The 15,561-nt window shown below is 34.8% G+C and overlaps 1 protein-coding gene across 4 annotated transcripts in view; it reads right to left on the bottom strand.

The window, feature by feature from the left end:
- Positions 1-15,561, bottom strand: part of TEDC1 (tubulin epsilon and delta complex 1) — a 75,838-nt gene that overhangs the window by 2,390 nt on the left and 57,887 nt on the right. The window contains exon 7 of one of the 4 annotated variants that reach the window (XM_027842829.1): positions 1,838-1,978. The exons of the other annotated variants lie outside the window; for them this stretch is intronic. Coding sequence (XP_027698630.1) covers positions 1,838-1,978 — 141 coding nt within the window. The remainder of the gene's footprint in view (positions 1-1,837; positions 1,979-15,561) is intronic. 4 annotated transcript variants of the gene reach the window in all.

Below are 15,561 nucleotides of genomic sequence, written 5' to 3' on the forward strand. Positions count from 1 at the left end.
TGGGCAGGATCCCACCCAACTAGGAGACCTTACTTCTGTTTGTAGTGTAAACAGAATCTAATCTATGTAAATTCTCGCCCTGAAGGAATAAGATCATGTCTTGTACCCCTCCATTGGAGTTTAGGGTGATTCAGTTCATGAAAAAAAAAACCAACCAGAGCAAAGATGGATTCTCCTGTCCAGATTGCTGGCAGCTGAGTCTCAAGATAGAGCCACATTCTCAGCAGGAGGAACTGAAGACTTTTAGCTCACCCCCCAGTTAAATGTCCATCGGGGTTGATTTCACCAGTCTGGCAAGGGCATTCCCTTTCAAAAAAAATATTTAAGGTATGCAGTGTCTCTGTTAGGTGTCTTTGGTTATCAAGAGAAACCACTGATCATCAATTTATTGATTAGTAGCTAATCTACTTAATAAATTATTAATGATCTAGAAACTGTCAGTATTTTTCACTGGTCAGAGTCTGGCAACCACAGAAAGGATTAGAGCTCTGCACCCCAGATTCTTATCAGAAAAATCAGAAAAGAGATCTTTTTGGGCCCAGGTGGAAAATTTGTCCATAAGAAGAAGAGCCTTAAGGGCTCCCTAAGAAGGAATAATGCAGGAAGAGGGAGGGGTAAGGGCTAAGGATCTCAAAAATAGATTTTCTTGGGGGCGGATCCAAGATGGCAGAATAAAAGCAGTGACTTGCTTGAACGTTCCCCCAAGCCCCTCCAAATACCTGTAAAAAATGGCTCTAAACAAATTCTAGAGCAGCAAAACCCACAAAAAGGAGTGAAACAAATTTCCAGCCCAAGACAACTTGGATGGCTGATTAGAAAGGTCTATGGCACTAGGACGGGGGAGAGAAACACAGGTCAGTGTGGGTGTGCACGCAAAACAGGCCTCAGCAAACCTGGAGCAGACCTCAGAGGACTGAATCAAGGGCAGCTGTGGTGGTTTCCAGACTTCTCAACTCACAAATGCCAAAGACAACTTAGAAGGTCAGTGGGAAAGGTCTATCAGATCTTGGTGAGAGAGGAGCTCAGTCTTGGCACAGCCCCTGGGGAGCTGTTTCTGGAGTTCTTGGCCTATAGACAGAAGGGAGATTGAGTGGCTGATCAGAGGGGACTGCAGGGATCACTTTGCTGGTACTGAGGCAGGATTCTCTTGCTTTGCTTGTGCTTGGATCTGGGTCATAGTTCTGGGTGGCAATCCTGGGGCAAGGAGGAGTGCTGGCATGGTGGAGTTTGTGGTGGCGGTAGAGAGGGAATCCTCCTCACAGTTCCAAGGCAAAAATGAGTGCTTGTGGTCACTCATACACCACAGCACAGGCCAGGAAAAGAGTAAACACCTCGCCTGTGATCATACCATCTTGGAAGAACTGAAAATGTATAGGTCCCTAGAAGTATCTCTGAAAACAGCTACACAAAACTCACCCACCCCTGATCAATGTTCTAACAAACCTTGTCTTTCCGCCAAAAGAAGGCTTGGGTCAAATTCATTCTGGCAGGAATCACATGTGATTTTGAGGTCCTAGTACCCCTATACCTCTAAACCTCAACATTAGGATTCTGGCTATGACTTGATTCTCTCCCTATTACCAGTACTTAGATCTTCTCTGGGTAAGTTTATATGATCCATGTGTATTTTAAGTATTCGTGCTGCTGCCTTCTAATTTTCACTCTCAACAATGGAGGGTTTATATCAATAGAATATTAAAAGAGATCTCAAGTAGTCTAGAAGATAAATAAGTGAAATAATTTGTGAACACAAAATTATTTGGGGAACTGTGTGGGAAACTGGATATTTGGGGAATATCTACCCACATGCTTCAAACTATTATACTAAACAGCGTACCCTCAAAATTTCTTGCTGAACTAGGGTTTCAAAAAGGAAACCAAGGCATAGCTCCACAATAGAACCCCAATAATCCTTTTGCAGCAGGCCTGATGATTTTTCACATGAGCATATGGATATTTGTGCAGCTTCCCCAGCAAACTGAAATAGATTTCAGGAGACAACATAAGAGGGTGAGATTTTTAAAACAGGCTATACGAAAGTACTTAATTATATAGGAGACTAGACTCCCCATCCCCATTCTGAGAGATGCTTAGATCATTTGAACCCATTCTGTTAATCAATCCCCACCTGAGATATTAAAGTATTTCCACAAGAGATGCTCAGGTTGGCATGGAATTAAAAGGGTATGGGTCCAAGCCAGGACCTTTGCCCCTTACCCCAAAAGAATTTGGGTCCCATTTGTTTGAGGGGGAAATGACGAGGTACAGGCTCTGGAAACCTCCCCCTTGCACTCCCCACTTGGTCAAATCTCCAGCATTTCACCTGAAGCATCTACTCCTCCCATTTCTTTCATTGTCTACACCTGGTCCCACCCTAGACCTCCATTCCTTGATCCTATCTAGACCCCATTCTCTTTGTCCAGGTATTTGACCTCCAGTTACCCCAGCCTACTGTCCACTCCCATCAAGATCCTCCCTAGACCTCTCCTCTATTCACCCCAGCCTACTGTCCACTTCCATCAAGATCCTCCCTAGACCCCTCCTCTATTCACCCCAGCCTGCTTGGACACTCTGAGATCCCTCTCACAGTCTTTCTGTATATAAAATCCATTTCACCTCCAGTAAGGGGCTCAGATTATTAAAATCTGGCTAATGGCTCAGATTCAATCTGGCCCACTTGCATTAGCGATGACACAAATGCTCAGATTCCTTAAGAGTCTGGTCAATATGGTGGATCTTTAATAAACCTTGTCTTTGGCTGAAAGGGTCAAATTCATTTGGGCAGGACCCACATGTCACTATTTTGGGGTCCCAGCACCCCTAAACCTCAACAGAATGACCATAAAGCAGATTAAGGGAATGGTTATGTCCATAAACCATTCTTTTAAGAGTTACTATATAGGTCCTTAGAGAGGCTGTTGTACAGGCTACGTTGGAAATGATATCTAAACAACCTCAGGCATTTCAAAAGTGTTTCTACTGTGGAAGGAAAGGTCACATCACTCAAGGCTGTTTTAAGAGAAAAAGGGATCTTAGAAATCAAAAGGGGAATGGGCTTTAAAGGGCTCCCTAAGGAGGAATAATGCAGGAAGATCTCAAAGATACATTTTCTTTTTTCCAGACCCCAAGATCTTTTCTCTAGGGGTTCCCTTCATCCCATGTTCCTTTCACTGACTTTATAAACAGAATAACTAATCTTTCTATTGATGTTATCCAGTAGAAATTTAACAAGTGTTAACTAACTGAAGCTGACTGTGGAAATGAATTTTGTTGTAACTCAGAGAACCACAAGCCAGTAGGTGAGTTTACTTCCTGCTTCCTTCTCATCTCCAAAATCCACCTGTATTAGGGACAAGATCTACTAACCAGATTTAGAAATCCCTGCTCTCTGATGGCATTCTGTTCCCTACAAATTGCCCACTCCAATCAGACCAATGTGTTTAAAACAGCAAAAATAGGTTTTTGTTCTTTAAAGGCATGCTTTAATCAAAGTTTCTCTATAATGACCTCAAATGCCATCACTTCAGAATTTCAGCAATTTATATTTAAAACATATATTACCATTGTGAAAGCTGTCTGCATATGAACTTTTGGTTAAGAAATGAAAAATGCAACTCAATTGACTTATGAATTATTAAGTATTAACTCTTTCTAGATTCTGAAAAATGAAGAGTAAGTAAGCACAAAGAAGTAAGAGAGTATTTTTAATTTAGAAAACTGCTTTGAGTTGATCTCTGTAGGTAACATAACAGACCTCTATTGTTAATTGGGCAGCCAAGCCTTTTGTAATCTGTTAACAGGATTGGGAATAGCCAGAATCCCACTCCTGTTGAAAGAGGAACATAAAACACTTCATGTTTCCTAAAAGTTTTTGTAATCATTAAAAACATCTTAATGGTTTTTCCTTTTTAAAAAATTTGTCCCACAAATTTCTTCTGAGACTAGAATAGGCAGTACAGTAAAACTCCTTTGATCTCCTAGAGAACACCTGAATTACAGCTAATCAAGCAACAGGCAATAATTGTGATAGGCAAATTAATGAAGAGAATTCCCTGGGTTGAAATTAACTCTGTAGCTTGAGAAAGTAGGATTGTAGTAAGACATTGATTTAGCAATAATATGTGAAGTCTGGAATATGGTTGAGCAAGTAAAGTAAAGTTGGGTAGTGAGTAATGGGTTTGGATGATTTGGAAAAAGAAATAAAGGCTTGAGGGAATATATGGAAGTTAGATAAGAAGGTTTGGATTTTTGTACCATAAATTTTTTTTTTGCAGCTTGATTTAAAAGTCAATAGACAAAGTTATAGAAGATTAGGAGAAATTTGATAAAGAAGGTGCCTATGATAATTGTGATAGATTACATTAAAATCTTTTGCCATGGATTAGCTGGAAATAGTGAATCCCATTATATTAAATGCTTGGAAAAAATAGCCCTTTTGTAAAATATAATACTAAATAATTGAAATTATAAATTGAGGTTCTGTATGATAACATTTAGAAAATAGATCCAGGCATAGTTGAATTTATTCTGGTCTCATTTTAGGTGAAATTATTATTATCATATCAGAAAAATTTTTAACTAAGTGGTTTTAAGCCAAGTTACCCTAGTTATGTGATTTATAAAAATAATGCCTAACATTAATTTGATAATTCATTGTATTAGAAATATTGTTAGAAAAATGAACTCTTCCTTAATTCTTTTGGGTTATGGATTTAATTGTTAACAGACTGATATAAATATGTTTTCAAAAATTCTTTAGAAATATAAGAGATAATAATAATGGTTTTCTGTGAAGTTGGCCTAGCAAAGAACCCTTTAATAAAATGTAAAATCTAAAAAAAAAAAAAGTAAAATCCTAAAATCTTACTAGACCTGCTTATAATTTAATGTAATGCTAAAGAAATACACCTTTTTCTCAGCAGTCCATGGCACCTACACAAAAACCGACCATGTATTAGGGCATAAAAACTTCACTATTAAATTCAGAAAACAAATATTAAATGCATCCTTTTTAGATCATAACAAATAAAAATTATATTCAATAATGGGCAATGGAAAGACAGATTAAAAATTTGTTGGAAACAAAATAATCTAATCCTAAAAAATATGTGAGTCAAAGGACAAACATAGAAACAATCAAATTCATTAAAGAGAATGAAAACAATGAAAACACATACCAAAATTTATGGGATGCAGCCAAAGCGGTACTTAAGAGAAACTTTGTATCTCTAAATGCTTACATGAATAAAATAGAGAAAGAGCAAATCAATGAATTGGGAAAGCAACTAAAAAAAAAAACTAGAAAAAGAACAAATTAAAAATATCCAATTAAACACCAAATTGGAAATCCTGAAAATCAAAAGGGACATTAAAGAACAAAACCAAATTAACAGCATCAAAAATGAAAGGCGTGAATTCACCTCCAATGAAGAGAAAATTAAAACAGTTACTAGGAGCTATTTTGCCCAATTATATGCCAATAAACTTGACAATCTAAATGAAATAGATGAATGTCTACAAAATGTCAATTACTCAGATTAACAGAAGAGGAAAACTTTAATAACCCAATTTTCAGAAAAGAAATTGAACAAACCATAAATGAATTTCCTAAGAAAAAAATTTCCAGGGCCAGATGGATTCACAAGTGAATTCTACCAAACATTTTAAGAACAATTAATCCCAATACTATATAAACTATTTGGGAAAATAGGCAAAGAAGGAATTCTACCAAATTCCTTTTATGACACAAATATGGTGCTGAAACCTAAATCAGGAAGAGTCAAAACAGAGAAAGAAAATTATACACCAATTTCCCTGATGAATAATGATGCAAAAATTTTAAATTTTTTAAAATCTCCTAGCAAGGAGATCACAGCAACATATCACCAAGATCATACCCTATGACCAGGTGAGATGTATACCAGTAATGCAGGGCTGATTCAATATTAGGAAAACTATCAGCATAAACTGACCATATCAATAACAAAACCAACACAAACCATGATTATCTCAATAGATGCAGGAAAAGCCTTTGACAAATTTTAATACCCATTCCTGTTAAAAAAAAAAACACTAGAGAGCATAAGAATAAATGGAATTTACCTAAAATGATAGAATATTTATCTAAAACCAGTAGCAAGCATTATCTGTAATGGGGATGCTAGAAGCCTTTCCAGTAAAATCAGGGGTGAAGGAAGGATACCTATTATGACCACTATTATTCAGTATCATACTGTGAATGTGTGCTATAGAAGAAATTGAAGGAATCAGAATAGACAATGAGGAAACAAAACTATTGCTCTTTGCAGATGATATGATGCTATATTTAGAGAATCAACTAAAAAACTACTTGAAATAATTAACAACTTTAGCAAAGTTGCAGGATACAAAATGAATAATCAATAAACCAAAAAGCATTTATATATGTGTGTGTGTATATATATACACTCATACATATATTTATAAAACCAACAAAATCCAGTAACAAGAGATAGAAAGGGAAATTCGTTTTAAAATAACTGTAGACAATATAAAATACTTGGGAATCTACTTGACAAGGCAAACCCATAAACTACATGAATACAATTACAAAACACTCTTCACACAAATAAAGTCAGATCTAAACAACTGGAAAAATATTAATTGCTTATAGGTAGGCTAAGCCAATATAATAAAAATGACAATTTTACCTAAGTATATTTATTCAACACCACACTAATCAAACTATCAAAAATTATTTTATAGAGTTAGAAAAAATAACAACAAAATTCATTTGGAAGAACAAAAAGTCAAGAACATCAAAGGAATCAATGAAAAAAAATTGAAAGAAGGTGGTCTAGTTGTACCAGATCTCAAACTGTATTATAAAATGGTAATTACCAAAATAATCTGGTACTAGCTAAGAAACAGAGTGGTGGATCAATGGAACAGATTAGGTAGAAGATATACTGTAGTAAATGAGCATAGTAATCTAGTATACTATAAATCCAAAGATCCAAGCTTTTGTGACAGAAATAAAGAACTGTGAATGACTTAGGTATTCTCAACAATACAATGATACAAAACAATCCCTAAGGACTCATGATAAAACATGCTATCTGACTCCAGAGAAAGAACTGATATTATCTGAATACAGACTGAAGCATACTATTTTATTCTTTCTTTCTTTCATTCTTTTGTGGTTGTTCAAGTCTTCTTGTACAAAATGACTAATACGGAAATGTTTTACATAATTGCACACGTATAACCGATAGCAGATTGCTTACCATCTTCTCTGTGTTGGGGAAGGGATAAAATTTGGCACTCAAATTTTGTTTTTAAATGTTAAAAACTGTTTATCATGTAATTGCAGAAAAAAAATATTATTAAAAAATAAAGTAAAGCTAAGTGCTTGCTTCTGTGGCAGACTGACAACTGAGCAGGGTTATCAATATTTTAAGACTTCAAGATCTAGCCCCATGCTCAGATTAAAATACAGTGATTTGATTTTAGTTAAGAACTAGAAATTACAAAGGAAAAGATTTTTATTCCTACTAAAACAAATTTTTTTTAAGTCTCTAACCATTGTATCACACTGTCCCAAGAGTGATGTTTTTTGGTTTTAGTTTTAGTCTCCTATGAGTAAGGTTAGATAAGCATCTAGTTAGTCATATCTATCCACCTTTCCGGATAGTCTATAAGAAGCCTATGTTATAAATCTAACACTATATAAATTTTGGTTATGATAAAAATATTGGCTATTGTGATCTGTGATTGTAATATAGAACCATAAATGTTTCCTTTTATTGTTCAAATTGAGAATTATTTTATTAACTCTTTCTATGAAAATTCCCGAAAGTTTTTGCTGTGGGAAATTAGACCATTCCCTGCCAACATCAGATCGGAACACATCTGAGCCCAGTACACTTTAAGTTACCTAAAAACCAGCAAAGTTTTATACATGCTTCTTAATATTGTTAATGTAAAATTAAGTACATGTCTATACTGTGAAACTTGTTAATGCCTACCTAGTTAGAAAAATAGAATATTTTATTTGATATAGATTACATTGATGAAAAAAATTTTATTATTTTTATCTGATAATATGTTTGACATGGTTATAAATTTGTTTCAACTCTGTTAGTGACATGTTATGAATTCTATAATGCTTAAACCTAAAAACTACAGAAGTAAAAATACCTAGAACACTTAATTAGAATGAGGAAATCTACAGGTCAGTTTATGACTGTCTATGTAAAGTAATTTAGAAATACATTCAACTGAACTGAGATAACTTAACTAGAAATGGGCTTTGTTTTGTTTCAAATCTAATATTTATGATATTGTACAGATATACTGTTAGGATCACAACTTCTTTCTAATCTGGATGTTGCTACACTATGAACTGAACTGTTAAAGGGAAAGAAAATGTTTGCAAACTGTTAATATTCTGAAGTATTTGCCTACAGTAAAGAGGAATTTTCATCTAAAATTATGTAGCTATCACTTATGGAAATTGTAAGATCATTGGTTAAGTTATTAGGGGTTATTAAAATAAGGTCAATTTAATTGGGTATATTTCTGGCATTGCTTCACTTAGAAAACTGAATCCCTTCCCTATTGCAAATAGTTTTTTTTACTAGAGTGGGGTGGTAATTTGGAATTTATTTGTGGTAATTAGGAATTTATAGCATAAGACTATTGTGAATTATGAAGTTATATATGGAATAATCTATATACTGAAGTTACATTTTAACCAACTTATTCCTAAACTCCAATTTTAAAGATTTATTTTCACTTTAAGGGTTGAATAAGAGATAGATGTCAGTCTGGAGTTTTACAGTTATCATATATTCACTATCTGCGTGAACTTACAACTATCATTAGGTTCTAATAACTGCCTTTTTACATCAGGATAAATTTTAAGCTGTTTTTGAGGAAGACAAATACTAGGAGAAAAGAATGTTAAGTAAAACTCTTTTGTGTGATTTTTTTTAGAAGGCCTGATCATTTTTATTTGTTAGCTAATTTGTTGCAATATCTTGAGTATTGACAATAATTGTGCCCAGCCCTACTGTGATCAGTGGTACTTTGCTGTTTGATGTGAAACCTTTTGGGACCTTGAATATTCTTTTTGAACGTCATTCTTAGGTTTGTTGTGTCCTTGAAACTCTAAAAGAGGGCTTCAAGAAAAATGCCAGCAGCTCAAGCAGACTGACACCTGAGATCTAAGGCCTGTGGATATCTATCCCTGGGAATAATAAGGAGGGAGCGTGACCTTGGGAGGGTAAGGTTGAACTTTCTTAATTCATTTTCCCATATAAGAAATCTGTATACCTGATTGTATATACTTGGATGCTTATAGTCATTCTGAGCCTGGGGTGTAGATTTTAGAACCAGTATTAATGTGTTGTATTTACAACACTGCTTCTAGCAAATATCTCTAATCAGAGTAACACAAGTTGTGATTTTTTTTTTTAATGATGAATCTCTTATTATTTCAATCTTGGACTATAGTCAATACTTGTTATCATGGATACGTGATCCTTAATAACTGAAGCCATGCTGTCAAACACCTTCAATGAGGATGAACATGGCATCAAGGTCACCTTCTGAACTGATGGTAAATTATTCAACCTGAAAAGGCTACAAGCCAATACCAAAGTGGAGGAAGTGTTGGTGCATGATTTTCTGTTTGTAAATGATTGTGCACTCAATGCAGCCTCTGAAGCTGAGATGCAACAAAGTATGGATCAATTCTCTGCTGCTTGTGTTAATTTTGGCCTAACAATTAATACCAAGAAAACACAGGCACTCCATCAGCCAGCACCACACCATCCACATATGGAACCATCAATTATAGCAAATGGAGAAGTTCTGAATGCTGCAGATAAGTTCACTTATACTTTCCAGGGATGTACACATTGATAATGAGGTTGACGTACACATTGTCAGAGCTAGCTCAGTGTTTGGGAGGCTCCAAAGGAAAGTGTGGGACAGAAAAGGTTGACCACCAGATTGAAGGTCTATAGAGCCACTGTGCTGACTTCATTGTTATATGCCTGTGAAACCTAGACAGTATACCAGTGTCATGCCAGAAAAGTGAATTGCTTCCATTTGAATTGTTTTAGGAAGATTCTGAAGATCAACTGGCAGAGTAAGATACCAGACACTGAGGTCCTTTCTCGAACTAAACTAACAAGCATTCAAACTCTACCGCAGAGCGCACAGCTCCAATGGGCTGGCCATGTTGTTCGAATGCCAAATGTACACTTGCCAAAAAGACTATTTTATGGAGAATTCACACAGGGCAAACACTCATATGGTGGTCAGAAAAAGAGATACAAGGACACTCTCAAGGTCTCTCTTGAGAACTTTGGAATTATGTGACATGTGAGACACTGGCACAGGACCACCCAGCATGGTGTGCCCTCATCAGAGAAGGTACTGTGCTCTATGTGCAAAGCAGAATTGAAGTAGCTCAAAAGAAATGCAAGATGCACAAATTTAGAGAATCCACCCCAAATGTTCACATGAACTATTTGTGCTCAACTTGTGGTAGAGCATTTTGAGCTTGTATTGGTATAACCAGTCATAGTTTGACACACTGTAACTTGACTCTAATATAGTGATGTCATTTCGGTCCTCTTCGAAAATGAAGGCCAACAACTGAATCTACCTGAAGTTATGATTATTGCAACTTGCTATTTAAGACCTTATAGAACTGTAACTGACATTATTCTGAGACTGACTCCAGGTATGATCATAAAAAAATGCTATTAGGCCAGTGATCCACATAACCCTATGGGGGTTGACATCATGATAGATAGTGCAAGGGGGAGTTCTCATGGGAAAGACTGGAAGAATGACTCTTGGCATAAGCTAAGGTAGGAATCTCCTGACTCAATTTCCCCAGCATGATGAAAATTATCCCACCATTTAAGCCTGGCTCAATACAACTGGCTATCTATATGACATTAAGTTAGGAGAACATTTTCCCTTACTATATAGTTATATCCATATTCTTCTTTCATGGAAGATTATGTCAGGTGATCAGTATAAACACAATATTAGATTTTTATCTCATAGGCTAATATCGGAACACATCTGAGCTACTATAATAAGATGCAGATATTAGAATTTTAGTCCTTTCTATATCCCAAACAACTAAGTAGATGGGTATTTGGCCTTGTCATCTGCCTACTACTAGTTATATATTCCTATATAAGATAAGGTCCTTTAATGTCTCACGATGGTATAATGATAATTAAGCAATGATGTAAAGATTTGTGAAACCAGTATATAATTCTGTTATTTAGTGATGTTAATATTCTGTTTTCTGTTCTGTGTTAATGAAAAGAATTTCAGCACAATTGGTTGTCTTAAAAGAAGAGTAACATATAGTCTATCTTATGTTGTCTTAAAGAGATATCCACTTTTACTCAGAGTTATTCATTTGAACATGGTTACTAACTGAAACAATCTATATAAACTATATACAACTATAAACAACGTATTTGATATGCACTGTTTTGAAACTGATTACTCAATACATTTATACATCTCATCCCAGAACCTTTTGCTACAATTGTAACTATTCTGGCAACTTTTACACGAATTCATTCTTGTATTAGAGGTTATCTTCTTACCCTTAGCAGAATCTCATCCTCCTAAGCAGGGAATGAACAGCTAAAAGAAAATAACTTGAGTAAATAATGAAATATTTAAATAGCTACAGTGAAAATTTGGTTTTTGGTAAAAATTTGTTTAAAAAATGAGATTAGATAATCATATACACCAAATATAAACAGCAGAGACATAAAGTTTGAGCTAGGTCTCAACTACCTGGCCTGGTTATTAGCAAAGTAAACTTAAAACTATATTAAGATCTATTTTTATAAGAGATTTTAACAGAAGTAAATCCATCAGAAGCTGCTCTGAAGTCCATTCCAATTTGTTTAAGAAGAGAGCTCTCTAGAGGACCAGAAGACTGTATCAGATGTTTTCAGAAACTGGACAGCTATGAGATGAATTGTCTGAGCCTTAAGATACAATGTACCGATGAAATGGACAATTTTACTTTTTACTATTTACTTCTCTATGCACCTCTTTTCTCTAAGGTCTGCTTGCCAAAAGGGTCTGCCCCCAATGGCTCCTGTCAACATGTTGGTCAATCTCTCTCCCTCTTCCTTCACATTGTTTCCCATCATAAGCCCCATAGTTAAAAACCCTTGATAAAGCATTTGTAGTATCAGTGATTCATTGAGGAGACTGCATCTCTCAAAATAATCAAAGGGGGGAATGAGAGAAATGATTATTTGCTATTATGTTAATAAACCATTATTAATTAGGATCCAAGCTTTTTACTTCCTCATTCAGGGACCAGCCCCTGTGGATCAGTCAGACAGTCTTTGAAGGGCATGGCTGATAGAGGAGACTGCCCTAATCCTCAGAGTAAAGACTCCTTTATCCTGGGCAGGACTCAACCAAGTAAGAGACTTTACTTCCATTTACAATGTAAACAGAATCTAAGTGAATTCTTGCCCTAAGGGAATAAATCCATGCCCTTAAACCCCTCCACTGGAGTTTAGGGTGACCCAGCTCATGAAAAAGAAAACCAACCAGAGTGGTCTGGGTAAAGATGGATTTCTCTGTCCAGATTGCTGGAAGCAGCTGAGTTTCATAATCAAGCCACATTCTCAGCAGGAGGAGCTAAAGACTTTGAGCCTACCTCCTCATTTAAATGTTGAGCAATCAGGGTTGATTTCTCCTGTCAAGGGCATTTCCTTCCAAAAAAATATTTAAGGCATTCAGTGTCTCCATTAGGTGTCTTTGGTTATCAACAGAAACCACTGATTATCAATTTATTATTAGCTACCCTAATTAACAAATTGATTATTAATTACCCAAAAAGTCTCTCTCCAGATTTTTCATTTGTCACACATATAGGCAAAGAGCTACCTTTTTTAATAAAAGGTATCTATCTGAAACCAAAAGGAAGCATTGTATTCAATGGAAATACATTAGAACTTTTTCAAATAAATATGAGAGTAAAGCAAGGACCCTCACTCTCCCCACTATTATTTGATAAGATTCTGGAAATGCTAGCAACAGTAATAAGAAAAGAAAAAGAAATTAAAGGCATTTTAAAGACAGGTAAAAAGACAATGGAACTACCCCTATGTGCTGATGATATGATGGTATATTTGGAAAATAAGATATAATTGAGACAATAGCTAAGCCCTCAAAAATCAACTGCAATTCTATATGACAACAAAGTCTAAGAAGAAATCACAGAAAGGGAAATCCCATTACAAATGATTACAAAATGTATAAAGTATATAGGGATCAATCTATCAAAGCACACACAATATTTATATAGATTCAGTTACAAAGTGCCCCTTAAAAAAAAAAAATAACTTAAAACAGCTGAAGGAATATTCAGTGCTCACGGCTGGGCCATGTCAATATAATAAAAATGACAGTATCGCCACAATTAATTTATACTTTTAATGCTATAGCAATCAATTACCAAGGGGATACTTTATATAGAACTTGATAAAATAACAATTCATTTGGAAAAACAAAAGCTTTAAAATATCAAAGCAAATAATGAAAAGAGGTAGGAATGAAGGAGCAGAACTTCCAGACCTCAAACTATCTTAAGTGGTAGTCATCAAAGTCATCTGCTACTGGTTTAAAAAAAAAAATCACAGATCAATAGAATTGACCAGACAAGGGAGAATCAATAATACTGCAACTCAATATCCCAGTGTTTGACAAAATGGAAAACATAAATTACCTAGGGGAAAAAAAGGTTCCTTATTTGACAAAAACTGCTGAGAAAACTGGAAAGCAATCTGGCAGAAATTAATCTTAGACCAACACCTTACACAATATTCCATAATACAGTCTAAATGGATATATGATCTTAACATTAAAGATCATGCTATTAAAAAAATTAGAAGAAAAGCAGACCATATGCCTATCACAGCTATGGGTAGAAGATATATTCTTATCCAAACAAGGGATAGAGGCAATTACAAAAGATAAAATAGAAAGCTTTGACCACATGAAACTAAAATGCTTCTGCACAAAGTAATGCACCTAGGATAAGAAGAGAAGTGTTCAGCATAGTGCCTGGCACAAAGTAGGTAAATAATAAATATTTACTGACTAACAAGTGTTCAAAAGGGAAAAAAAATCTTTGTATCAAATTTCTCTGATAAGGGTTTGTATATAAACAATAAGATTAATATTCATTTCTCAACAGATAACTAGGATGGTTCCCTGGGAAGGGGGAGAGAGATACTGGAGAAAACTTATGAAGATATGAAAACAAAAGACATCACTAAAAGCTTATTTTTTTAAAAAAATCAATGATTCAGGCATATAATTCAATGAAATAAAGGCCATTAAGTATATACATTGGGGTAGGGAGGTGGAACCTTAGAATGGTTTTAATTTATGTTTCTCAGATTATTAGTGATTTGGGGTATTTTTTCGTATGGTTGTTCATAGCCTGATTTTCTTTCATTGAAAACTGCCTTGGTTCATATCCTTTGACCATTTATTTATTGTGGAATGGCACTTATAAATTTGAATTAGTTCTTTATATATCTTGGATATGAGACTGGATGCAAAGATTTTTTCCCCCATTACCTGCTTCTCTTCAAATTTTAGCTGCATTGGTTCTGTTAGGGAAAATTTTTTTAAAATTTATATAATCAAAATTTTATCTGTGATTCTATTCCTTTTCTGGTCACAAACTCTACCTCTTAAGGTAATTACTTCCTTGCTCCTCTAATATACCTGTGATGTCTTTTATGTCTGAGTAATTCATGCATTTAGAGATTACCTACGTATTCACATTACCTTCAACAAATCACCAATCAATAAAATCACCAATCACTAATAATCAGAAAAACATAAATTAAAATAACTCTAAGATTTCACCTCACTCTCATCAGGCTAACAAAGATGACAAAAGAGAAAAATGGTATTGGTCTAAACCTAATTTCTACTAAATTGCTTTCTAGTTTTTCCTGATTTACCAAATAATGAATTCTTATCCCAATAACTGGAGCTTTTACGTTTACTGAACACTAAGTGACTATGTTCCACTGTTCCACTGACTAATCTTTTTTTTAAGCAGTGCCAAATCATTTTGATAATTATTGCTTGGTAGCATAGTTTGAGATCTGACACTGTAAAGCTCCCCTCTTTTCCTGTTTTTTCTCCCATTACTTTTCTTGAGAATCTTCACCTATTGTTCTCCATATAAATTATTATTTTCCTAACTCCATAAACTATTTTTTGTACTTTGGTATAGCACAGAATTAGTTAGTTTAGGTGGTACTGTCCTTTTTGTTATATTGGCTTAATATATTCATTAGCAATTAATATTTCCCCAATTATTTGGGTATGTCTTTATTTCATTAAAGTGTTCTGTACAGAGATCCACATAGTTCCTGGTTGTGTCTTGGCATATATACTCCCAAATATTTTATACATTTTACAGTTATTTTGTAGTTCTCTTCATGCTTGGTTTTATTCATAATATTCAGGAAAGCTGATGATTTA

Source organism: Vombatus ursinus, unplaced genomic scaffold, assembly GCF_900497805.2.
Source record: "Vombatus ursinus unplaced genomic scaffold, bare-nosed wombat genome assembly UNPS02014890.1, whole genome shotgun sequence".
In the NCBI taxonomy this organism is placed as follows: Eukaryota; Metazoa; Chordata; class Mammalia; order Diprotodontia; family Vombatidae; genus Vombatus; species Vombatus ursinus.